The 26,861-nt window shown below is 40.3% G+C and overlaps 2 protein-coding genes across 3 annotated transcripts in view; both read right to left on the reverse strand.

The window, feature by feature from the left end:
* Positions 1-26,861, reverse strand: part of LOC145259887 (uncharacterized) — a 575,878-nt gene that overhangs the window by 320,644 nt on the left and 228,373 nt on the right. The window contains exons 1-2 of one of the 2 annotated variants that reach the window (XM_080117787.1): positions 427-568; positions 120-293 (exon numbers count right to left, since the gene is read on the reverse strand). The exons of the other annotated variant lie outside the window; for it this stretch is intronic. Coding sequence (XP_079973913.1) covers positions 120-293; positions 427-553 — 301 coding nt within the window. The 5' untranslated portion in view covers positions 554-568. Of the gene's footprint in view, positions 1-119; positions 294-426; positions 569-26,861 lie in introns of those variants that run through there. 2 annotated transcript variants of the gene reach the window in all.
* LOC145259928 (uncharacterized) lies at positions 968-4,337 on the reverse strand. The gene is made up of 7 exons (XM_080117892.1): positions 4,132-4,337; positions 3,397-3,576; positions 3,114-3,287; positions 2,808-2,981; positions 2,520-2,696; positions 1,326-1,505; positions 968-1,198 (listed from the first exon to the last, which is right to left on the reverse strand). Exons 1-7 carry the CDS (start codon positions 4,202-4,204, stop codon positions 1,020-1,022), a joined length of 1,137 nt encoding a protein of 378 aa, XP_079974018.1. The 5' UTR covers positions 4,205-4,337; the 3' UTR covers positions 968-1,019.

Raw genomic sequence — 26,861 nt, forward strand, 5'->3', positions numbered from 1 at the left:
TTCTTTCTAGTAAAGTAGTTAAACCTAAGTATTTTAACCTATCTTTATTTCTATTTATTTTGTTATAATTAAAATCTTTGATGTATGAGGAGAGAGATTATAAAAGTTAAAGGACACACCTTCTAATGGGACATATTCCATACCGCTAAGAGCACCCCTAGCACGTTTTATGTCCCGCTCAAATTCTGGCAAATCAGAAGATGTACATTCTTTGAGCGGTCTGTCAAGTTTGTTTTTGACTGTCTCAGTTGCAGTTACTACTTTTTCTGGAAGAGCTTCATGAGACGGTTTATCTAATTTTCAAAAATAAAAATAAATAGATAAATAACCATGATTAATAAAATCATCACATCACATTTTTTCTAATTCCATTATTTTAAAGATAGATAATAAAATATGCCACAAAATAAATTAAAAAAAACACACCTCGATTTGAGGTATCGTCCATTTCATGTAATTTACGCCTAGCACGCTGTATAAGAGTATCAAGTTCAGGCATACCAGCAGACTCACTTTGAATTACAAGGGCCTCCAAATTATCTCTGTCTCCCATTCTGATCGCAGTTCTTAATTGATCAATCAATGTGTCAGCTGATAATTTACCTAATGTACAAAAGTGAACAACACAAATAACATGAAAAGACCCTGGTTGATGAGAAATACGTCAAATACACAACATGCGTTAAGAGAAAATTGCAACCAATTTACAACAACTGACCTCCACGACCACCTCCCAAATTCTCTAGAACGTCCCTGGCTTTGCGAAGATCAGTCGATAGTTCTGGATATCTGGCAGATTCTGTTTCCAAAATTGCTTTATCAAGAGCTTTAACGTTCTTTTGTCTGATAGCCATTTTCAGTTGATCACGAAGTGTGTCTGGTAATTTCACATCTGCCCAGGAAAAAAAATTCATGCCATCAACAGAATTCAATCGCGATGCTAACTACCAACATTACATTACAAAGAGAGTCGTATTAGAAAATAATCAAATTCCACCGACCAACGAAAGAACGCAAATCTAACCTCCAGTGCCACCATGTAGAATATCTGCTACACTTCTGGCCTTCTGGATATCAGCTGCCAGCTCTGGCATTCCAGCTGAAACACATTCACAGATCACTTTGTCCAACACGGTTCTGTCTTTCGCTTTCATCGCCTCATCTAATCTTCTCCGTAAACTGTCAATATCTTTTTTTCCTAAGAATTAAAAACAATTGTTATAAAAATTCATTTTTCTTTTATCAATTAATTGAAGAACGAAATTTCACAAGAAATAATCTAAACATAAGGTTAATATTAATAAACGTGATATCATAATTCTAACCTCCACGGCCGCCTCCCATTTTTTCTAGCGTATCTCTTGCTCTGCGAAGATCGGAACTGACTTCTGGCAGACATGCTCTTTCACCTTCCTCTATCAAACTTTTCAGGGCACTCATATCTTTAGAAGCAATCGCTTTCTTCAATCTAGTGCGCAGACCCTCCGGGCTGACCAATACAGTTTCTGATGAAATGAAAGATAGATTCAATTTTAAAAGATTATTTTCTATGTATGCAATGTCGCATGAAGACAGATATGCACATATATATGATATGTATTTGTGTATCGCAGCATCACAGTTAAACAGTTGATCAGAGAGATAAACAAATTACGGATTTCAATCGACACATTTGGTCTAATGATTTATAGATGTCAAAAGTTCTAGAATTTTTCTAAAACAGATTATTCAAAATTAAAAGTATGTAACAATAAACTTAGAAACAAATATTCCGACATTTTAGTATTGCTTTTTATAAAGAACTAAGTCTCATGTTGAATCATCCTACATATTTGATGCATAGTTCATTTTTAAGAAAAACCGTATAGAGAGTTCCAAAATTAACCACCTATTTTGATATTAATTTTTATTTCAAAATAGATGGTTAATTTTTGGACAAACTGTATATTAACTTAATTATAACTAATTAACCATCAAAATAGATGGTTAATTTTTGGATAAACTGTATATTCGTTTTTTTTATTATAAAAATGAATAAGATCACTACTACATTTTTACTTTAATAAGAATTTTTATTTTATATTCATGTTAAATTATTTTTATTTATTTTAAACAATCAAATTTTTTAATATCTGTGTAGAGACATAAAACAATCCCTAACCAAACTCACTCGAATAGGTAAAAATGAAAAAATATTTTTTTATTTTGCTTCTTGGTAAAGCATTCGCCTTCAGTTGCCATATATTATGATATTTTGAGTTCAAATCTAACATTAGCAACTTGCTTTTTTTTCTAAGTTTTATTTGCTATGGCATCATTTTCTTGAATAAATATTTAATTAATATCCTTAATTTTTTATCTTGGCCATAAAATTCAGGAAAATTTAAGCAATTCCACATGAACGGAGTTTTCAGTAAATATTTTATGATTAGCTTTTAATAAATCATTTTACGTTATATATTTGTTAACTGAGCATACATATTCTACAAAAATGAGAGATACATAATAACTGTGCCCACCTCTTTTTGGGGTTTCTTTCATGTCATATAATCTTTTTCTGGCACGTTGAATGGTTGAATCAAGTTCAGGCATACCTGCAGACACACACTGAATCATAACTGCCTCAAGTGTGTCTCTGTCTCCCTCTCTAATTGCTGACCTTAACTGATCACGCAGTGTATCAGCTGATAATTGGCCTGAAGGTAAACGGTCAATGAGATCAATAACACAGAAGAAGATTGACAAAAATGATAGAAAATACACTACGTGCGTTAAGAGAAAATTGCAACCAATTTACAACAACTGACCTCCACGACCACCTCCCAAATTCTCTAGAACGTCCCTGGCTTTGCGAAGATCAGTCGATAGTTCTGGATATCTGGCAGATTCTGTTTCCAAAATTGCTTTCTCCAAGGCATTAATGTCTTTATCGTTGATAGCCAATGCCAATTGATCACGAAGTGTGTCTGGTAATTTCACATCTGCCCAGAAAAAAGATTCCAAGCCATCAACAGAATTCAATTGCGAAGCTAACTACCAACATTACATTACAAAGAGAGTCGTATTAGAAAACAATCAAATTCCATCGATCAACAAAAGAATGCAAATCTAACCTCCAGTGCCACCGCGTAGAATATCTGCTACACTTCTGGCCTTCTGGATATCAGCTGCCAGCTCTGGCATTCCAGCTGAAACACATTCGTTGATCGCTTTGTCCAACATGACTTTATCTTTCCTTTTCATTGCTTCATTTAATTTATTGTGGAGAAAATCTGCCCTTTTAGTACCTGGTAAACCAATGAAAAATTATCGGTTAGAGTCTCAAAATATTACAAGATTTATTCAAGAAGTAATTTCACTGAATTTAAAAGTGAGAATATAACATGCGATTCTAACCTCCACGTCCACCACCAAGACTTTCCAAGGTGTCTCTTGCTTCAAGAAGATCTGAACTCACTTCTGGCAGGAAAGCCAGTTCTGCTTCTTTTATTACATTCTGAAGATCTTGTTCATCTTTTGATGCAATTGATTTCCTTATTTTTTCTCGTAAGGTGTCAGGGTTGACTAATATAGTTTCTAAAATAATTAAAACAACGTTAAAACAAATGGTGAATGTTTTAATATTGAAGACATGTCGATTTTCTATAAACAATTAGTTATTCACTTGTTTAACACTGGCATTTAAGTTTCTGTGGCATAGTATCAAAAAGGAGCTTCGATCTTGCTTGTTTGAATTACATCATGTAAAACTTCTTTGGTTAATTTCAATATATATCTGTTTCTAATAATAGAATGTTTTAGTTGTAATTCAGAGAGAAAATGTTTTTAAAAATGCTTAATAAAAATTAAACATGACAGAAGCACTACAAATACTAAGCATGATAAGGCATTCTGAATAATTCTACCAGAGGCAGGGTTAGTATAATGCGAAACCTAACTAAAAGGGTTAATATAACCGCAACACAACGGTGGTAAAATCCAACAACTGTCTTTCACATAATTTTGCACTTTAAATCAAATAATATGAAATAGATTTAACATTGAGGAGCTATTAATAAACAGGAAATTTCTTTTAGAGTAATAATAGGAAACATTAGATAGACAAGAGTAAATGAATGTGCAAATTCAAACCTCGCTTTGGTGCATCATCCATTGCCTGTAACTTTCGCTTGGCTCGCTGTATAGAAACATCAAGTTCAGGCATACCTGCTGCTATGCATACTGTCAAAATTGCTTCCAAGTTTGCTCTATCTCCCTCTCTGATCGCCGATTTTAATTGATCACGCAATGTTACAGCTGATAATTTACCTAATGTACAAAAGTGAACAACACAAATGACATGAAAAGACCCTGCCTGATGAGAAATACGTCAAATACACAATGTGCGGTAAGAGAAAATTGCAACCAATTTATAACAACTGACCTCCACGACCACCTCCCAAATTCTCTAGAGCGTCCCTGGCTTTGCGAAGATCAGTCGATAGTTCTGGATATCTGGCAGATTCTGTTTCCAAAATTGCTTTCTCCAGAGCCTTAATGTTCTTTTGCCTGATAGCCAATGTCAATTGATCACGAAGTGTGTCTGGTAATTTCACATCTGCCCAGAAAAAAAAATTCATGCCATCAACAGAATAAATCGCGAAGCTAACTACCAATATTACATTACAAAGAGAGTCATATTAGAAAATAATCAAATTCCACCGACCAACAAAAGAATGCAAATCTAACCTCCAGTGCTACTGCGTAGAATATCTGCTACACTTCTGGCCTTCTGGATATCAGCTGCCAGCTCTGGCATTCCGGCTGAAACACATTCGCTGATCACTTTGTCCAACACGGTTCTGTCTTTTGCTTTCATCGCCTCGTCCAATTTTGCACGCAGACTGTCAACACTCTTAGTTCCTGACAAAGCACAATTACCAAGCATAAGTCAACAATAAATACGCCCCCACTATTCTTGAACAATACATAGAAATAACACATACTATATCGAATGCAAAGTATTTAGAAGGAAATCTAACCTCCGCGGCCACCACCCAGACTTTCCAGAGTGTCTCTGGCTTTAACTAGCTCTGAGCTCAATTCTGGAAGAGCTGCTTCTTCGGCCTCTTCTATCACGCTTTGCAAAGCGCTTATGTCTTTCGATGCGATTGCTTTCTTCAGTTTATCGCGAACACTGGTCGGGCTGGCCCATTCCGATTCTGCTAAAATTAACAAGAAACCTCCATTGAAACCAGCTAGAGAATGAGCCAGAAAACGAGGCAATAATAAATCAGAATCATTATTATTTCCATAAAGCAATCACCTAAGAAAGAAATTTGGCAAAATTCAAACTTTATCACCTAACACTGGTTAAGATAACTGGATGAATTTCTAGCGATTAATGTTTGTAAATAATGTTAAATCCCGAGTGTGCCCACCTCGTTTTGGAGCCTCTTCCAAGTCTTGTAAAGTATGCCTGGCACGCTGTATGGCAGAGTCGAGTTCAGGCATACCAGCGGACACACATTCAAGTAAAACAGCCTCCAGACTTTCTCTGTCTCCCTCTCTGATCGCTGTCCTTAACTGATCGTCCAATATGTCAGCTGATAATTTACCTAATGTACAAAAGTGAACAACACAAATAACATGAAAAGACCCTGCCTGATGAGAAATACGTCAAATACACAACGTGCGTTAAGAGAAAATTGCAACCAATTTACAACAACTGACCTCCACGACCACCTCCCAAATTCTCTAGAACGTCCCTGGCTTTGCGAAGATCAGTCGATAGTTCTGGATATCTGGCAGATTCTGTTTCCAAAATTGCTTTCTCCAAGGCATTAATGTCTTTATCGTTGATAGCCAATGTCAATTGATCACGAAGTGTGTCTGGTAATTTCACATCTGCCCAGAAAAAAAAATTCATGCCATCAACAGAATTCAATCGCGAAGCTAACTACCAACATTACATTACAAAGAGAGTCGTATTAGAAAATAATCAAATTCCAACAAAACAATGCAAATCTAACCTCCAGTGCCACCGCGTAGAATATCTGCTACACTTCTGGCCTTCTGGATATCAGCTGCCAGCTCTGGCATTCCGGCTGAAACACATTCGCTGATCACTTTGTCCAACACGGTTCTGTCTTTTGCTTTCATCGCCTCGTCCAATTTTGCACGCAGACTGTCAACACTCTTAGTTCCTGACAAAGCACAATTACCAAGCATAAGTCAACAATAAATACGCCCCCACTATTCTTGAACAATACATAGAAATAACACATACTATATCGAATGCAAAGTATTTAGAAGGAAATCTAACCTCCGCGGCCGCCACCCAGACTTTCCAGAGTGTCTCTGGCTTTAACTAGCTCTGAGCTCAATTCTGGAAGAGCTGCTTCTTCGGCCTCTTCTATCACGCTTTGCAAAGCGCTTATGTCTTTCGATGCGATTGCTTTCTTCAGTTTATCGCGAACACTGGTCGGGCTGGCCCATTCCGATTCCGCTAAAATTAACAAGAAACCTCCATTGAAACCAGCTAGAGAATGAGCCAGAAAACGAGGCAATAATAAATCAGAATCATTATTATTTCCATAAAGCAATCACCTAAGAAAGAAATTTGGCAAAATTCAAACTTTATCACCTAACACTGGTTAAGATAACTGGATGAATTTCTAGCGATTAATGTTTGTAAATAATGTTAAATCCCGAGTGTGCCCACCTCGTTTTGGAGCCTCTTCCAAGTCTTGTAAAGTATGCCTGGCACGCTGTATGGCAGAGTCGAGTTCAGGCATACCAGCGGACACACATTCAAGTAAAACAGCCTCCAGACTTTCTCTGTCTCCCTCTCTGATCGCTGTCCTTAACTGATCGTCCAATATGTCAGCTGATAATTTACCTAATGTACAAAAGTGAACAACACAAATAACATGAAAAGACCCTGCCTGATGAGAAATACGTCAAATACACAACGTGCATTAAGAGAAAATTGCAACCAATTTACAACAACTGACCTCCACGACCACCTCCCAAATTCTCTAGAACGTCCCTGGCTTTGCGAAGATCAGTCGATAGTTCTGGATATCTGGCAGATTCTGTTTCCAAAATTGCTTTCTCCAGAGCCTTAATGTCCTTTTGCCTGATAGCCAATGTCAATTGATCACGAAGTGTTTCTGGTAATTTCACATCTGCCCAGAAAAAAAAATTCATGCCATCAACAGAATTCAATCGCGAAGCTAACTACCAACATTACATTACAAAGAGAGTCATATTAGAAAATAATCAAATTCCAACAACAAACAAAACAATGCAAATCTAACCTCCAGTGCCACCGCGTAGAATATCTGCTACACTTCTGGCCTTCTGGATATCAGCTGCCAGCTCTGGCATTCCGGCTGAAACACATTCGCTGATCACTTTGTCCAACACGGTTCTGTCTTTTGCTTTCATCGCCTCGTCCAATTTTGCACGCAGACTGTCAACACTCTTAGTTCCTGACAAAGCACAATTACCAAGCATAAGTCAACAATAAATACGCCCCCACTATTCTTGAACAATACATAGAAATAACACATACTATATCGAATGCAAAATATTTAGAAGGAAATCTAACCTCCGCGGCCGCCACCCAGACTTTCCAGAGTGTCTCTGGCTTTAACTAGCTCTGAGCTCAATTCTGGAAGAGCTGCTTCTTCGGCCTCTTCTATCACGCTTTGCAAAGCGCTTATGTCTTTCGATGCGATTGCTTTCTTCAGTTTATCGCGAACACTGGTCGGGCTGGCCCATTCCGATTCTGCTAAAATTAACAAGAAACCTCCATTGAAACCAGCTAGAGAATGAGCCAGAAAACGAGGCAATAATAAATCAGAATCATTATTATTTCCATAAAGCAATCACCTAAGAAAGAAATTTGGCAAAATTCAAACTTTATCACCTAACACTGGTTAAGATAACTGGATGAATTTCTAGCGATTAATGTTTGTAAATAATGTTAAATCCCGAGTGTGCCCACCTCGTTTTGGAGCCTCTTCCAAGTCTTGTAAAGTATGCCTGGCACGCTGTATGGCAGAGTCGAGTTCAGGCATACCAGCGGACACACATTCAAGTAAAACAGCCTCCAGACTTTCTCTGTCTCCCTCTCTGATCGCTGTCCTTAACTGATCGTCCAATATGTCAGCTGATAATTTACCTAATGTACAAAAGTGAACAACACAAATAACATGAAAAGACCCTGCCTGATGAGAAATACGTCAAATACACAACGCGCGTTAAGAGAAAATTGCAACCAATTTACAACAACTGACCTCCACGACCACCTCCCAAATTCTCTAGAACGTCCCTTGCTTTGCGAAGATCAGTCAATAGTTCTGGATATCTGGCAGATTCTGTTTCCAAAATTGCTTTCTCCAGAGCCTTAATGTCCTTTTGCCTGATAGCCAATGTCAATTGATCACGAAGTGTGTCTGGTAATTTCACATCTGCCCAGAAAAAAAAATTCATGCCATCAACAGAATTCAATCGCGAAGCTAACTACCAACATTACATTACAAAAAAAAATCGTATTAGAAAATAATCAAATTCCAACAAAACAATGCAAATCTAACCTCCAGTGCCACCGCGTAGAATATCTGCTACACTTCTGGCCTTCTGGATATCAGCTGCCAGCTCTGGCATTCCGGCTGAAACACATTCGCTGATCACTTTGTCCAACACGGTTCTGTCTTTTGCTTTCATCGCCTCGTCCAATTTTGCACGCAGACTGTCAACACTCTTAGTTCCTGACAAAGCACAATTACCAAGCATAAGTCAACAATAAATACGCCCCCACTATTCTTGAACAATACATAGAAATAACACATACTATATCGAATGCAAAGTATTTAGAAGGAAATCTAACCTCCGCGGCCGCCACCCAGACTTTCCAGAGTGTCTCTGGCTTTAACTAGCTCTGAGTTCAATTCTGGAAGAGCTGCTTCTTCGGCCTCTTCTATCACGCTTTGCAAAGCGCTTATGTCTTTCGATGCGATTGCTTTCTTCAGTTTATCGCGAACACTGGTCGGGCTGGCCCATTCCGATTCCGCTAAAATTAACAAGAAACCTCCATTGAAACCAGCTAGAGAATGAGCCAGAAAACGAGGCAATAATAAATCAGAATCATTATTATTTCCATAAAGCAATCACCTAAGAAAGAAATTTGGCAAAATTCAAACTTTATCACCTAACACTGGTTAAGATAACTGGATGAATTTCTAGCGATTAATGTTTGTAAATAATGTTAAATCCCGAGTGTGCCCACCTCGTTTTGGAGCCTCTTCCAAGTCTTGTAAAGTATGCCTGGCACGCTGTATGGCAGAGTCGAGTTCAGGCATACCAGCGGACACACATTCAAGTAAAACAGCCTCCAGACTTTCTCTGTCTCCCTCTCTGATCGCTGTCCTTAACTGATCGTCCAATATGTCAGCTGATAATTTACCTAATGTACAAAAGTGAACAACACAAATAACATGAAAAGACCCTGCCTGATGAGAAATACGTCAAATACACAACGTGCATTAAGAGAAAATTGCAACCAATTTACAACAACTGACCTCCACGACCACCTCCCAAATTCTCTAGAACGTCCCTGGCTTTGCGAAGATCAGTCGATAGTTCTGGATATCTGGCAGATTCTGTTTCCAAAATTGCTTTCTCCAGAGCCTTAATGTCCTTTTGCCTGATAGCCAATGTCAATTGATCACGAAGTGTTTCTGGTATTTTCACATCTGCCCAGAAAAAAAAATTCATGCCATCAACAGAATTCAATCGCGAAGCTAACTACCAACATTACATTACAAAGAGAGTCATATTAGAAAATAATCAAATTCCAACAACAAACAAAACAATGCAAATCTAACCTCCAGTGCCACCGCGTAGAATATCTGCTACACTTCTGGCCTTCTGGATATCAGCTGCCAGCTCTGGCATTCCGGCTGAAACACATTCGCTGATCACTTTGTCCAACACGGTTCTGTCTTTTGCTTTCATCGCCTCGTCCAATTTTGCACGCAGACTGTCAACACTCTTAGTTCCTGACAAAGCACAATTACCAAGCATAAGTCAACAATAAATACGCCCCCACTATTCTTGAACAATACATAGAAATAACACATACTATATCGAATGCAAAGTATTTAGAAGGAAATCTAACCTCCGCGGCCGCCACCCAGACTTTCCAGAGTGTCTCTGGCTTTAACTAGCTCTGAGCTCAATTCTGGAAGAGCTGCTTCTTCGGCCTCTTCTATCACGCTTTGCAAAGCGCTTATGTCTTTCGATGCGATTGCTTTCTTCAGTTTATCGCGAACACTGGTCGGGCTGGCCCATTCCGATTCTGCTAAAATTAACAAGAAACCTCCATTGAAACCAGCTAGAGAATGAGCCAGAAAACGAGGCAATAATAAATCAGAATCATTATTATTTCCATAAAGCAATCACCTAAGAAAGAAATTTGGCAAAATTCAAACTTTATCACCTAACACTGGTTAAGATAACTGGATGAATTTCTAGCGATTAATGTTTGTAAATAATGTTAAATCCCGAGTGTGCCCACCTCGTTTTGGAGCCTCTTCCAAGTCTTGTAAAGTATGCCTGGCACGCTGTATGGCAGAGTCGAGTTCAGGCATACCAGCGGACACACATTCAAGTAAAACAGCCTCCAGACTTTCTCTGTCTCCCTCTCTGATCGCTGTCCTTAACTGATCGTCCAATATGTCAGCTGATAATTTACCTAATGTACAAAAGTGAACAACACAAATAACATGAAAAGACCCTGCCTGATGAGAAATACGTCAAATACACAACGTGCGTTAAGAGAAAATTGCAACCAATTTACAACAACTGACCTCCACGACCACCTCCCAAATTCTCTAGAACGTCCCTGGCTTTGCGAAGATCAGTCGATAGTTCTGGATATCTGGCAGATTCTGTTTCCAAAATTGCTTTCTCCAGAGCCTTAATGTCCTTTTGCCTGATAGCCAATGTCAATTGATCACGAAGTGTGTCTGGTAATTTCACATCTGCCCAGAAAAAAAAATTCATGCCATCAACAGAATTCAATCGCGAAGCTAACTACCAACATTACATTACAAAGAGAGTCGTATTAGAAAATAATCAAATTCCAACAAAACAATGCAAATCTAACCTCCAGTGCCACCGCGTAGAATATCTGCTACACTTCTGGCCTTCTGGATATCAGCTGCCAGCTCTGGCATTCCGGCTGAAACACATTCGCTGATCACTTTGTCCAACACGGTTCTGTCTTTTGCTTTCATCGCCTCGTCCAATTTTGCACGCAGACTGTCAACACTCTTAGTTCCTGACAAAGCACAATTACCAAGCATAAGTCAACAATAAATACGCCCCCACTATTCTTGAACAATACATAGAAATAACACATACTATATCGAATGCAAAGTATTTAGAAGGAAATCTAACCTCCGCGGCCGCCACCCAGACTTTCCAGAGTGTCTCTGGCTTTAACTAGCTCTGAGCTCAATTCTGGAAGAGCTGCTTCTTCGGCCTCTTCTATCACGCTTTGCAAAGCGCTTATGTCTTTCGATGCGATTGCTTTCTTCAGTTTATCGCGAACACTGGTCGGGCTGGCCCATTCCGATTCTGCTAAAATTAACAAGAAACCTCCATTGAAACCAGCTAGAGAATGAGCCAGAAAACGAGGCAATAATAAATCAGAATCATTATTATTTCCATAAAGCAATCACCTAAGAAAGAAATTTGGCAAAATTCAAACTTTATCACCTAACACTGGTTAAGATAACTGGATGAATTTCTAGCGATTAATGTTTGTAAATAATGTTAAATCCCGAGTGTGCCCACCTCGTTTTGGAGCCTCTTCCAAGTCTTGTAAAGTATGCCTGGCACGCTGTATGGCAGAGTCGAGTTCAGGCATACCAGCGGACACACATTCAAGTAAAACAGCCTCCAGACTTTCTCTGTCTCCCTCTCTGATCGCTGTCCTTAACTGATCGTCCAATATGTCAGCTGATAATTTACCTAATGTACAAAAGTGAACAACACAAATAACATGAAAAGACCCTGCCTGATGAGAAATACGTCAAATACACAACGTGCGTTAAGAGAAAATTGCAACCAATTTACAACAACTGACCTCCACGACCACCTCCCAAATTCTCTAGAACGTCCCTGGCTTTGCGAAGATCAGTCGATAGTTCTGGATATCTGGCAGATTCTGTTTCCAAAATTGCTTTCTCCAGAGCCTTAATGTCCTTTTGCCTGATAGCCAATGTCAATTGATCACGAAGTGTGTCTGGTAATTTCACATCTGCCCAGAAAAAAAAATTCATGCCATCAACAGAATTCAATCGCGAAGCTAACTACCAACATTACATTACAAAGAGAGTCGTATTAGAAAATAATCAAATTCCAACAAAACAATGCAAATCTAACCTCCAGTGCCACCGCGTAGAATATCTGCTACACTTCTGGCCTTCTGGATATCAGCTGCCAGCTCTGGCATTCCGGCTGAAACACATTCGCTGATCACTTTGTCCAACACGGTTCTGTCTTTTGCTTTCATCGCCTTGTCCAATTTTGCACGCAGACTGTCAACACTCTTAGTTCCTGACAAAGCACAATTACCAAGCATAAGTCAACAATAAATACGCCCCCACTATTCTTGAACAATACATAGAAATAACACATACTATATCGAATGCAAAGTATTTAGAAGGAAATCTAACCTCCGCGGCCGCCACCCAGACTTTCCAGAGTGTCTCTGGCTTTAACTAGCTCTGAGCTCAATTCTGGAAGAGCTGCTTCTTCGGCCTCTTCTATCACGCTTTGCAAAGCGCTTATGTCTTTCGATGCGATTGCTTTCTTCAGTTTATCGCGAACACTGGTCGGGCTGGCCCATTCCGATTCTGCTAAAATTAACAAGAAACCTCCATTGAAACCAGCTAGAGAATGAGCCAGAAAACGAGGCAATAATAAATCAGAATCATTATTATTTCCATAAAGCAATCACCTAAGAAAGAAATTTGGCAAAATTCAAACTTTATCACCTAACACTGGTTAAGATAACTGGATGAATTTCTAGCGATTAATGTTTGTAAATAATGTTAAATCCCGAGTGTGCCCACCTCGTTTTGGAGCCTCTTCCAAGTCTTGTAAAGTATGCCTGGCACGCTGTATGGCAGAGTCGAGTTCAGGCATACCAGCGGACACACATTCAAGTAAAACAGCCTCCAGACTTTCTCTGTCTCCCTCTCTGATCGCTGTCCTTAACTGATCGTCCAATATGTCAGCTGATAATTTACCTAATGTACAAAAGTGAACAACACAAATAACATGAAAAGACCCTGCCTGATGAGAAATACGTCAAATACACAACGTGCGTTAAGAGAAAATTGCAACCAATTTACAACAACTGACCTCCACGACCACCTCCCAAATTCTCTAGAACGTCCCTGGCTTTGCGAAGATCAGTCGATAGTTCTGGATATCTGGCAGATTCTGTTTCCAAAATTGCTTTCTCCAGAGCCTTAATGTCCTTTTGCCTGATAGCCAATGTCAATTGATCACGAAGTGTGTCTGGTAATTTCACATCTGCCCAGAAAAAAAAATTCATGCCATCAACAGAATTCAATCGCGAAGCTAACTACCAACATTACATTACAAAGAGAGTCGTATTAGAAAATAATCAAATTCCAACAAAACAATGCAAATCTAACCTCCAGTGCCACCGTGTAGAATATCTGCTACACTTCTGGCCTTCTGGATATCAGCTGCCAGCTCTGGCATTCCGGCTGAAACACATTCGCTGAGCACTTTGTCCAACACGGTTCTGTCTTTTGCTTTCATCGCCTCGTCCAATTTTGCACGCAGACTGTCAACACTCTTAGTTCCTGACAAAGCACAATTACCAAGCATAAGTCAACAATAAATACGCCCCCACTATTCTTGAACAATACATAGAAATAACACATACTATATCGAATGCAAAGTATTTAGAAGGAAATCTAACCTCCGCGGCCGCCACCCAGACTTTCCAGAGTGTCTCTGGCTTTAACTAGCTCTGAGCTCAATTCTGGAAGAGCTGCTTCTTCGGCCTCTTCTATCACGCTTTGCAAAGCGCTTATGTCTTTCGATGCGATTGCTTTCTTCAGTTTATCGCGAACACTGGTCGGGCTGGCCCATTCCGATTCTGCTAAAATTAACAAGAAACCTCCATTGAAACCAGCTAGAGAATGAGCCAGAAAACGAGGCAATAATAAATCAGAATCATTATTATTTCCATAAAGCAATCACCTAAGAAAGAAATTTGGCAAAATTCAAACTTTATCACCTAACACTGGTTAAGATAACTGGATGAATTTCTAGCGATTAATGTTTGTAAATAATGTTAAATCCCGAGTGTGCCCACCTCGTTTTGGAGCCTCTTCCAACTCTTGTAAAGTATGCCTGGCACGCTGTATGGCAGAGTCGAGTTCAGGCATACCAGCGGACACACATTCAAGTAAAACAGCCTCCAGACTTTCTCTGTCTCCCTCTCTGATCGCTGTCCTTAACTGATCGTCCAATATGTCAGCTGATAATTTACCTAATGTACAAAAGTGAACAACACAAATAACATGAAAAGACCCTGCCTGATGAGAAATACGTCAAATACACAACGTGCGTTAAGAGAAAATTGCAACCAATTTACAACAACTGACCTCCACGACCACCTCCCAAATTCTCTAGAACGTCCCTGGCTTTGCGAAGATCAGTCGATAGTTCTGGATATCTGGCAGATTCTGTTTCCAAAATTGCTTTCTCCAGAGCCTTAATGTCCTTTTGCCTGATAGCCAATGTCAATTGATCACGAAGTGTGTCTGGTAATTTCACATCTGCCCAGAAAAAAAAATTCATGCCATCAACAGAATTCAATCGCGAAGCTAACTACCAACATAACATTACAAAGAGAGTCGTATTAGAAAATAATCAAATTCCAACAAAACAATGCAAATCTAACCTCCAGTGCCACCGCGTAGAATATCTGCTACACTTCTGGCCTTCTGGATATCAGCTGCCAGCTCTGGCATTCCGGCTGAAACACATTCGCTGATCACTTTGTCCAACACGGTTCTGTCTTTTGCTTTCATCGCCTCGTCCAATTTTGCACGCAGACTGTCAACACTCTTAGTTCCTGACAAAGCACAATTACCAAGCATAAGTCAACAATAAATACGCCCCCACTATTCTTGAACAATACATAGAAATAACACATACTATATCGAATGCAAAGTATTTAGAAGGAAATCTAACCTCCGCGGCCGCCACCCAGACTTTCCAGAGTGTCTCTGGCTTTAACTAGCTCTGAGCTCAATTCTGGAAGAGCTGCTTCTTCGGCCTCTTCTATCACGCTTTGCAAAGCGCTTATGTCTTTCGATGCGATTGCTTTCTTCAGTTTATCGCGAACACTGGTCGGGCTGGCCCATTCCGATTCTGCTAAAATTAACAAGAAACCTCCATTGAAACCAGCTAGAGAATGAGCCAGAAAACGAGGCAATAATAAATCAGAATCATTATTATTTCCATAAAGCAATCACCTAAGAAAGAAATTTGGCAAAATTCAAACTTTATCACCTAACACTGGTTAAGATAACTGGATGAATTTCTAGCGATTAATGTTTGCAAATAATGTTAAATCCCGAGTGTGCCCACCTCGTTTTGGAGCCTCTTCCAAGTCTTGTAAAGTATGCCTGGCACGCTGTATGGCAGAGTCGAGTTCAGGCATACCAGCGGACACACATTCAAGTAAAACAGCCTCCAGACTTTCTCTGTCTCCCTCTCTGATCGCTGTCCTTAACTGATCGTCCAATATGTCAGCTGATAATTTACCTAATGTACAAAAGTGAACAACACAAATAACATGAAAAGACCCTGCCTGATGAGAAATACGTCAAATACACAACGTGCGTTAAGAGAAAATTGCAACCAATTTACAACAACTGACCTCCACGACCACCTCCCAAATTCTCTAGAACGTCCCTGGCTTTGCGAAGATCAGTCGATAGTTCTGGATATCTGGCAGATTCTGTTTCCAAAATTGCTTTCTCCAGAGCCTTAATGTCCTTTTGCCTGATAGCCAATGTCAATTGATCACGAAGTGTGTCTGGTAATTTCACATCTGCCCAGAAAAAAAAATTCATGCCATCAACAGAATTCAATCGCGAAGCTAACTACCAACATTACATTACAAAGAGAGTCGTATTAGAAAATAATCAAATTCCAACAAAACAATGCAAATCTAACCTCCAGTGCCACCGCGTAGAATATCTGCTACACTTCTGGCCTTCTGGATATCAGCTGCCAGCTCTGGCATTCCGGCTGAAACACATTCGCTGAGCACTTTGTCCAACACGGTTCTGTCTTTTGCTTTCATCGCCTCGTCCAATTTTGCACGCAGACTGTCAACACTCTTAGTTCCTGACAAAGCACAATTACCAAGCATAAGTCAACAATAAATACGCCCCCACTATTCTTGAACAATACATAGAAATAACACATACTATATCGAATGCAAAGTATTTAGAAGGAAATCTAACCTCCGCGGCCGCCACCCAGACTTTCCAGAGTGTCTCTGGCTTTAACTAGCTCTGAGCTCAATTCTGGAAGAGCTGCTTCTTCGGCCTCTTCTATCACGCTTTGCAAAGCGCTTATGTCTTTCGATGCGATTGCTTTCTTCAGTTTATCGCGAACACTGGTCGGGCTGGCCCATTCCGATTCTGCTAAAATTAACAAGAAACCTCCATTGAAACCAGCTAGAGAATGAGCCAGAAAACGAGGCAATAATAAATCAGAATCATTATTATTTCCATAAAGCAATCACCTAAGAAAGAAATTTGGCAAAATTCAAACTTTATCACCTAACACTGGTTAAGATAACTGGATGAATTTCTAGCGATTAATGTTTGTAAATAATGTTAAATCCCGAGTGTGCCCACCTCGTTTTGGAGCCTCTTCCAAGTCTTGTAAAGTATGCCTGGCACGCTGTATGGCAGAGTCGAGTTCAGGCATACCAGCGGACACACATTCAAGTAAAACAGCCTCCAGACTTTCTCTGTCTCCCTCTCTGATCGCTGTCCTTAACTGATCGTCCAATATGTCAGCTGATAATTTACCTAATGTACAAAAGTGAACAACACAAATAACATGAAAAGACCCTGCCTGATGAGAAATACGTCAAATACACAACGTGCGTTAAGAGAAAATTGCAACCAATTTACAACAACTGACCTCCACGACCACCTCCCAAATTCTCTAGAACGTCCCTGGCTTTGCGAAGATCAGTCGATAGTTCTGGATATCTGGCAGATTCTGTTTCCAAAATTGCTTTCTCCAGAGCCTTAATGTCCTTTTGCCTGATAGCCAATGTCAATTGATCACGAAGTGTGTCTGGTAATTTCACATCTGCCCAGAAAAAAAAATTCATGCCATCAACAGAATTCAATCGCGAAGCTAACTACCAACATTACATTACAAAGAGAGTCGTATTAGAAAATAATCAAATTCCAACAAAACAATGCAAATCTAACCTCCAGTGCCACCGCGTAGAATATCTGCTACACTTCTGGCCTTCTGGATATCAGCTGCCAGCTCTGGCATTCCGGCTGAAACACATTCGCTGAGCACTTTGTCCAACACGCTTCTGTCTTTTGCTTTCATCGCCTCGTCCAATTTTGCACGCAGACTGTCAACACTCTTAGTTCCTGACAAAGCACAATTACCAAGCATAAGTCAACAATAAATACGCCCCCACTATTCTTGAACAATACATAGAAATAACACATACTATATCGAATGCAAAGTATTTAGAAGGAAATCTAACCTCCGCGGCCGCCACCCAGACTTTCCAGAGTGTCTCTGGCTTTAACTAGCTCTGAGCTCAATTCTGGAAGAGCTGCTTCTTCGGCCTCTTCTATCACGCTTTGCAAAGCGCTTATGTCTTTCGATGCGATTGCTTTCTTCAGTTTATCGCGAACACTGGTCGGGCTGGCCCATTCCGATTCTGCTAAAATTAACAAGAAACCTCCATTGAAACCAGCTAGAGAATGAGCCAGAAAACGAGGCAATAATAAATCAGAATCATTATTATTTCCATAAAGCAATCACCTAAGAAAGAAATTTGGCAAAATTCAAACTTTATCACCTAACACTGGTTAAGATAACTGGATGAATTTCTAGCGATTAATGTTTGTAAATAATGTTAAATCCCGAGTGTGCCCACCTCGTTTTGGAGCCTCTTCCAAGTCTTGTAAAGTATGCCTGGCACGCTGTATGGCAGAGTCGAGTTCAGGCATACCAGCGGACACACATTCAAGTAAAACAGCCTCCAGACTTTCTCTGTCTCCCTCTCTGATCGCTGTCCTTAACTGATCGTCCAATATGTCAGCTGATAATTTACCTAATGTACAAAAGTGAACAACACAAATAACATGAAAAGACCCTGCCTGATGAGAAATACGTCAAATACACAACGTGCGTTAAGAGAAAATTGCAACCAATTTACAACAACTGACCTCCACGACCACCTCCCAAATTCTCTAGAACGTCCCTGGCTTTGCGAAGATCAGTCGATAGTTCTGGATATCTGGCAGATTCTGTTTCCAAAATTGCTTTCTCCAGAGCCTTAATGTCCTTTTGCCTGATAGCCAATGTCAATTGATCACGAAGTGTGTCTGGTAATTTCACATCTGCCCAGAAAAAAAAATTCATGCCATCAACAGAATTCAATCGCGAAGCTAACTACCAACATAACATTACAAAGAGAGTCGTATTAGAAAATAATCAAATTCCAACAAAACAATGCAAATCTAACCTCCAGTGCCACCGCGTAGAATATCTGCTACACTTCTGGCCTTCTGGATATCAGCTGCCAGCTCTGGCATTCCGGCTGAAACACATTCGCTGATCACTTTGTCCAACACGGTTCTGTCTTTTGCTTTCATCGCCTCGTCCAATTTTGCACGCAGACTGTCAACACTCTTAGTTCCTGACAAAGCACAATTACCAAGCATAAGTCAACAATAAATACGCCCCCACTATTCTTGAACAATACATAGAAATAACACATACTATATCGAATGCAAAGTATTTAGAAGGAAATCTAACCTCCGCGGCCGCCACCCAGACTTTCCAGAGTGTCTCTGGCTTTAACTAGCTCTGAGCTCAATTCTGGAAGAGCTGCTTCTTCGGCCTCTTCTATCACGCTTTGCAAAGCGCTTATGTCTTTCGATGCGATTGCTTTCTTCAGTTTATCGCGAACACTGGTCGGGCTGGCCCATTCCGATTCTGCTAAAATTAACAAGAAACCTCCATTGAAACCAGCTAGAGAATGAGCCAGAAAACGAGGCAATAATAAATCAGAATCATTATTATTTCCATAAAGCAATCACCTAAGAAAGAAATTTGGCAAAATTCAAACTTTATCACCTAACACTGGTTAAGATAACTGGATGAATTTCTAGCGATTAATGTTTGCAAATAATGTTAAATCCCGAGTGTGCCCACCTCGTTTTGGAGCCTCTTCCAAGTCTTGTAAAGTATGCCTGGCACGCTGTATGGCAGAGTCGAGTTCAGGCATACCAGCTGACACACATTCAAGTAAAACAGCCTCCAGACTTTCTCTGTCTCCCTCTCTGATCGCTGTCCTTAACTGATCGTCCAATATGTCAGCTGATAATTTACCTAATGTACAAAAGTGAACAACACAAATAACATGAAAAGACCCTGCCTGATGAGAAATACGTCAAATACACAACGTGCGTTAAGAGAAAATTGCAACCAATTTACAACAACTGACCTCCACGACCACCTCCCAAATTCTCTAGAACGTCCCTGGCTTTGCGAAGATCAGTCGATAGTTCTGGATATCTGGCAGATTCTGTTTCCAAAATTGCTTTCTCCAGAGCCTTAATGTCCTTTTGCCTGATAGCCAATGTCAATTGATCACGAAGTGTGTCTGGTAATTTCACATCTGCCCAGAAAAAAAAATTCATGCCATCAACAGAATTCAATCGCGAAGCTAACTACCAACATTACATTACAAAGAGAGTCGTATTAGAAAATAATCAAATTCCAACAAAACAATGCAAATCTAACCTCCAGTGCCACCGCGTAGAATATCTGCTACACTTCTGGCCTTCTGGATATCAGCTGCCAGCTCTGGCATTCCGGCTGAAACACATTCGCTGAGCACTTTGTCCAACACGCTTCTGTCTTTTGCTTTCATCGCCTCGTCCAATTTTGCACGCAGACTGTCAACACTCTTAGTTCCTGACAAAGCACAATTACCAAGCATAAGTCAACAATAAATACGCCCCCACTATTCTTGAACAATACATAGAAATAACACATACTATATCGAATGCAAAGTATTTAGAAGGAAATCTAACCTCCGCGGCCGCCACCCAGACTTTCCAGAGTGTCTCTGGCTTTAACTAGCTCTGAGCTCAATTCTGGAAGAGCTGCTTCTTCGGCCTCTTCTATCACGCTTTGCAAAGCGCTTATGTCTTTCGATGCGATTGCTTTCTTCAGTTTATCGCGAACACTGGTCGGGCTGGCCCATTCCGATTCTGCTAAAATTAACAAGAAACCTCCATTGAAACCAGCTAGAGAATGAGCCAGAAAACGAGGCAATAATAAATCAGAATCATTATTATTTCCATAAAGCAATCACCTAAGAAAGAAATTTGGCAAAATTCAAACTTTATCACCTAACACTGGTTAAGATAACTGGATGAATTTTTAGCGATTAATGTTTGTAAATAATGTTAAATCCCGAGTGTGCCCACCTCGTTTTGGAGCCTCTTCCAAGTCTTGTAAAGTATGCCTGGCACGCTGTATGGCAGAGTCGAGTTCAGGCATACCAGCGGACACACATTCAAGTAAAACAGCCTCCAGACTTTCTCTGTCTCCCTCTCTGATCGCTGTCCTTAACTGATCGTCCAATATGTCAGCTGATAATTTACCTAATGTACAAAAGTGAACAACACAAATAACATGAAAAGACCCTGCCTGATGAGAAATACGTCAAATACACAACGTGCGTTAAGAGAAAATTGCAACCAATTTACAACAACTGACCTCCACGACCACCTCCCAAATTCTCTAGAACGTCCCTGGCTTTGCGAAGATCAGTCGATAGTTCTGGATATCTGGCAGATTCTGTTTCCAAAATTGCTTTCTCCAGAGCCTTAATGTCCTTTTGCCTGATAGCCAATGTCAATTGATCACGAAGTGTGTCTGGTAATTTCACATCTGCCCAGAAAAAAAAATTCATGCCATCAACAGAATTCAATCGCGAAGCTAACTACCAACATAACATTACAAAGAGAGTCGTATTAGAAAATAATCAAATTCCAACAAAACAATGCAAATCTAACCTCCAGTGCCACCGCGTAGAATATCTGCTACACTTCTGGCCTTCTGGATATCAGCTGCCAGCTCTGGCATTCCGGCTGAAACACATTCGCTGATCACTTTGTCCAACACGGTTCTGTCTTTTGCTTTCATCGCCTCGTCCAATTTTGCACGCAGACTGTCAACACTCTTAGTTCCTGACAAAGCACAATTACCAAGCATAAGTCAACAATAAATTCGCCCCCACTATTCTTGAACAATACATAGAAATAACACATACTATATCGAATGCAAAGTATTTAGTAGGAAATCTAACCTCCGCGGCCGCCACCCAGACTTTCCAGAGTGTCTCTGGCTTTAACTAGCTCTGAGCTCAATTCTGGAAGAGCTGCTTCTTCGGCCTCTTCTATCACGCTTTGCAAAGCGCTTATGTCTTTCGATGCGATTGCTTTCTTCAGTTTATCGCGAACACTGGTCGGGCTGGCCCATTCCGATTCTGCTAAAATTAACAAGAAACCTCCATTGAAACCAGCTAGAGAATGAGCCAGAAAACGAGGCAATAATAAATCAGAATCATTATTATTTCCATAAAGCAATCACCTAAGAAAGAAATTTGGCAAAATTCAAACTTTATCACCTAACACTGGTTAAGATAACTGGATGAATTTTTAGCGATAAATGTTTGTAAATAATGTTAAATCCCGAGTGTGCCCACCTCGTTTTGGAGCCTCTTCCAAGTCTTGTAAAGTATGCCTGGCACGCTGTATGGCAGAGTCGAGTTCAGGCATACCAGCGGACACACATTCAAGTAAAACAGCCTCCAGACTTTCTCTGTCTCCCTCTCTGATCGCTGTCCTTAACTGATCGTCCAATATGTCAGCTGATAATTTACCTAATGTACAAAAGTGAACAACACAAATAACATGAAAAGACCCTGCCTGATGAGAAATACGTCAAATACACAACGTGCGTTAAGAGAAAATTGCAACCAATTTACAACAACTGACCTCCACGACCACCTCCCAAATTCTCTAGAACGTCCCTGGCTTTGCGAAGATCAGTCGATAGTTCTGGATATCTGGCAGATTCTGTTTCCAAAATTGCTTTCTCCAGAGCCTTAATGTCCTTTTGCCTGATAGCCAATGTCAATTGATCACGAAGTGTGTCTGGTAATTTCACATCTGCCCAGAAAAAAAAATTCATGCCATCAACAGAATTCAATCGCGAAGCTAACTACCAACATAACATTACAAAGAGAGTCGTATTAGAAAATAATCAAATTCCAACAAAACAATGCAAATCTAACCTCCAGTGCCACCGCGTAGAATATCTGCTACACTTCTGGCCTTCTGGATATCAGCTGCCAGCTCTGGCATTCCGGCTGAAACACATTCGCTGATCACTTTGTCCAACACGGTTCTGTCTTTTGCTTTCATCGCCTCGTCCAATTTTGCACGCAGACTGTCAACACTCTTAGTTCCTGACAAAGCACAATTACCAAGCATAAGTCAACAATAAATACGCCCCCACTATTCTTGAACAATACATAGAAATAACACATACTATATCGAATGCAAAGTATTTAGTAGGAAATCTAACCTCCGCGGCCGCCACCCAGACTTTCCAGAGTGTCTCTGGCTTTAACTAGCTCTGAGCTCAATTCTGGAAGAGCTGCTTCTTCGGCCTCTTCTATCACGCTTTGCAAAGCGCTTATGTCTTTCGATGCGATTGCTTTCTTCAGTTTATCGCGAACACTGGTCGGGCTGGCCCATTCCGATTCTGCTAAAATTAACAAGAAACCTCCATTGAAACCAGCTAGAGAATGAGCCAGAAAACGAGGCAATAATAAATCAGAATCATTATTATTTCCATAAAGCAATCACCTAAGAAAGAAATTTGGCAAAATTCAAACTTTATCACCTAACACTGGTTAAGATAACTGGATGAATTTCTAGCGATTAATGTTTGTAAATAATGTTAAATCCCGAGTGTGCCCACCTCGTTTTGGAGCCTCTTCCAACTCTTGTAAAGTATGCCTGGCACGCTGTATGGCAGAGTCGAGTTCAGGCATACCAGCGGACACACATTCAAGTAAAACAGCCTCCAGACTTTCTCTGTCTCCCTCTCTGATCGCTGTCCTTAACTGATCGTCCAATATGTCAGCTGATAATTTACCTAATGTACAAAAGTGAACAACACAAATAACATGAAAAGACCCTGCCTGATGAGAAATACGTCAAATACACAACGTGCGTTAAGAGAAAATTGCAACCAATTTACAACAACTGACCTCCACGACCACCTCCCAAATTCTCTAGAACGTCCCTGGCTTTGCGAAGATCAGTCGATAGTTCTGGATATCTGGCAGATTCTGTTTCCAAAATTGCTTTCTCCAGAGCCTTAATGTCCTTTTGCCTGATAGCCAATGTCAATTGATCACGAAGTGTGTCTGGTAATTTCACATCTGCCCAGAAAAAAAAATTCATGCCATCAACAGAATTCAATCGCGAAGCTAACTACCAACATAACATTACAAAGAGAGTCGTATTAGAAAATAATCAAATTCCAACAAAACAATGCAAATCTAACCTCCAGTGCCACCGCGTAGAATATCTGCTACACTTATGGCCTTCTGGATATCAGCTGCCAGCTCTGGCATTCCGGCTGAAACACATTCGCTGATCACTTTGTCCAACACGGTTCTGTCTTTTGCTTTCATCGCCTCGTCCAATTTTGCACGCAGACTGTCAACACTCTTAGTTCCTGACAAAGCACAATTACCAAGCATAAGTCAACAATAAATACGCCCCCACTATTCTTGAACAATACATAGAAATAACACATACTATATCGAATGCAAAGTATTTAGTAGGAAATCTAACCTCCGCGGCCGCCACCCAGACTTTCCAGAGTGTCTCTGGCTTTAACTAGCTCTGAGCTCAATTCTGGAAGAGCTGCTTCTTCGGCCTCTTCTATCACGCTTTGCAAAGCGCTTATGTCTTTCGATGCGATTGCTTTCTTCAGTTTATCGCGAACACTGGTCGGGCTGGCCCATTCTGATTCTGCTAAAATTAACAAGAAACCTCCATTGAAACCAGCTAGAGAATGAGCCAGAAAACGAGGCAATAATAAATCAGAATCATTATTATTTCCATAAAGCAATCACCTAAGAAAGAAATTTGGCAAAATTCAAACTTTATCACCTAACACTGGTTAAGATAACTGGATGAATTTCTAGCGATTAATGTTTGTAAATAATGTTAAATCCCGAGTGTGCCCACCTCGTTTTGGAGCCTCTTCCAACTCTTGTAAAGTATGCCTGGCACGCTGTATGGCAGAGTCGAGTTCAGGCATACCAGCGGACACACATTCAAGTAAAACAGCCTCCAGACTTTCTCTGTCTCCCTCTCTGATCGCTGTCCTTAACTGATCGTCCAATATGTCAGCTGATAATTTACCTAATGTACAAAAGTGAACAACACAAATAACATGAAAAGACTCTGCCTGATGAGAAATACGTCAAATACACAACGTGCGTTAAGAGAAAATTGCAACCAATTTACAACAACTGACCTCCACGACCACCTCCCAAATTCTCTAGAACGTCCCTGGCTTTGCGAAGATCAGTCGATAGTTCTGGATATCTGGCAGATTCTGTTTCCAAAATTGCTTTCTCCAGAGCCTTAATGTCCTTTTGCCTGATAGCCAATGTCAATTGATCACGAAGTGTGTCTGGTAATTTCACATCTGCCCAGAAAAAAAAATTCATGCCATCAACAGAATTCAATCGCGAAGCTAACTACCAACATAACATTACAAAGAGAGTCGTATTAGAAAATAATCAAATTCCAACAAAACAATGCAAATCTAACCTCCAGTGCCACCGCGTAGAATATCTGCTACACTTCTGGCCTTCTGGATATCAGCTGCCAGCTCTGGCATTCCGGCTGAAACACATTCGCTGATCACTTTGTCCAACACGGTTCTGTCTTTTGCTTTCATCGCCTCGTCCAATTTTGCACGCAGACTGTCAACACTCTTAGTTCCTGACAAAGCACAATTACCAAGCATAAGTCAACAATAAATACGCCCCCACTATTCTTGAGCAATACATAGAAATAACACATACTATATCGAATGCAAAGTATTTAGAAGGAAATCTAACCTCCGCGGCCGCCACCCAGACTTTCCAGAGTGTCTCTGGCTTTAACTAGCTCTGAGCTCAATTCTGGAAGAGCTGCTTCTTCGGCCTCTTCTATCACGCTTTGCAAAGCGCTTATGTCTTTCGATGCGATTGCTTTCTTCAGTTTATCGCGAACACTGGTCGGGCTGGCCCATTCCGATTCTGCTAAAATTAACAAGAAACCTCCATTGAAACCAGCTAGAGAATGAGCCAGAAAACGAGGCAATAATAAATCAGAATCATTATTATTTCCATAAAGCAATCACCTAAGAAAGAAATTTGGCAAAATTCAAACTTTATCACCTAACACTGGTTAAGATAACTGGATGAATTTCTAGCGATTAATGTTTGTAAATAATGTTAAATCCCGAGTGTGCCCACCTCGTTTTGGAGCCTCTTCCAAGTCTTGTAAAGTATGCCTGGCACGCTGTATGGCAGAGTCGAGTTCAGGCATACCAGCGGACACACATTCAAGTAAAACAGCCTCCAGACTTTCTCTGTCTCCCTCTCTGATCGCTGTCCTTAACTGATCGTCCAATATGTCAGCTGATAATTTACCTAATGTACAAAAGTGAACAACACAAATAACATGAAAAGACCCTGCCTGATGAGAAATACGTCAAATACACAACGTGCGTTAAGAGAAAATTGCAACCAATTTACAACAACTGACCTCCACGACCACCTCCCAAATTCTCTAGAACGTCCCTGGCTTTGCGAAGATCAGTCGATAGTTCTGGATATCTGGCAGATTCTGTTTCCAAAATTGCTTTCTCCAGAGCCTTAATGTCCTTTTGCCTGATAGCCAATGTCAATTGATCACGAAGTGTGTCTGGTAATTTCACATCTGCCCAGAAAAAAAAATTCATGCCATCAACAGAATTCAATCGCGAAGCTAACTACCAACATAACATTACAAAGAGAGTCGTATTAGAAAATAATCAAATTCCAACAAAACAATGCAAATCTAACCTCCAGTGCCACCGCGTAGAATATCTGCTACACTTCTGGCCTTCTGGATATCAGCTCCCAGCTCTGGCATTCCGGCTGAAACACATTCGCTGATCACTTTGTCCAACACGGTTCTGTCTTTTGCTTTCATCGCCTCGTCCAATTTTGCACGCAGACTGTCAACACTCTTAGTTCCTGACAAAGCACAATTACCAAGCATAAGTCAACAATAAATACGCCCCCACTATTCTTGAACAATACATAGAAATAACACATACTATATCGAATGCAAAGTATTTAGAAGGAAATCTAACCTCCGCGGCCGCCA

Source organism: Euprymna scolopes, chromosome 3, assembly GCF_053919585.1.
Source record: "Euprymna scolopes isolate OS-2025 chromosome 3, ASM5391958v1, whole genome shotgun sequence".
Taxonomy (NCBI): Eukaryota; Metazoa; Mollusca; class Cephalopoda; order Sepiida; family Sepiolidae; genus Euprymna; species Euprymna scolopes.

What these genes read in the sequence shown, in the direction of transcription:
- LOC145259928 (XM_080117892.1), bottom strand. Translation starts at nt 4,204, where the DNA reads ATGCCTGAACTTGATGTTTCTATACAGCGAGCCAAGCGAAAGTTACAG. An exon ending in GGATGATGCACCAAAGCGAG is followed by an intron (nt 3,577 to 4,131) that starts GTTTGAATTTGC and finishes TAATTATTTTAG; the next exon opens with AAACTATATTAGTCAACCCT. An exon ending in GAAAGAAACCCCAAAAAGAG is followed by an intron (nt 1,506 to 2,519) that starts GTGGGCACAGTT and finishes TCATTTCATCAG; the next exon opens with AAACTGTATTGGTCAGCCCG.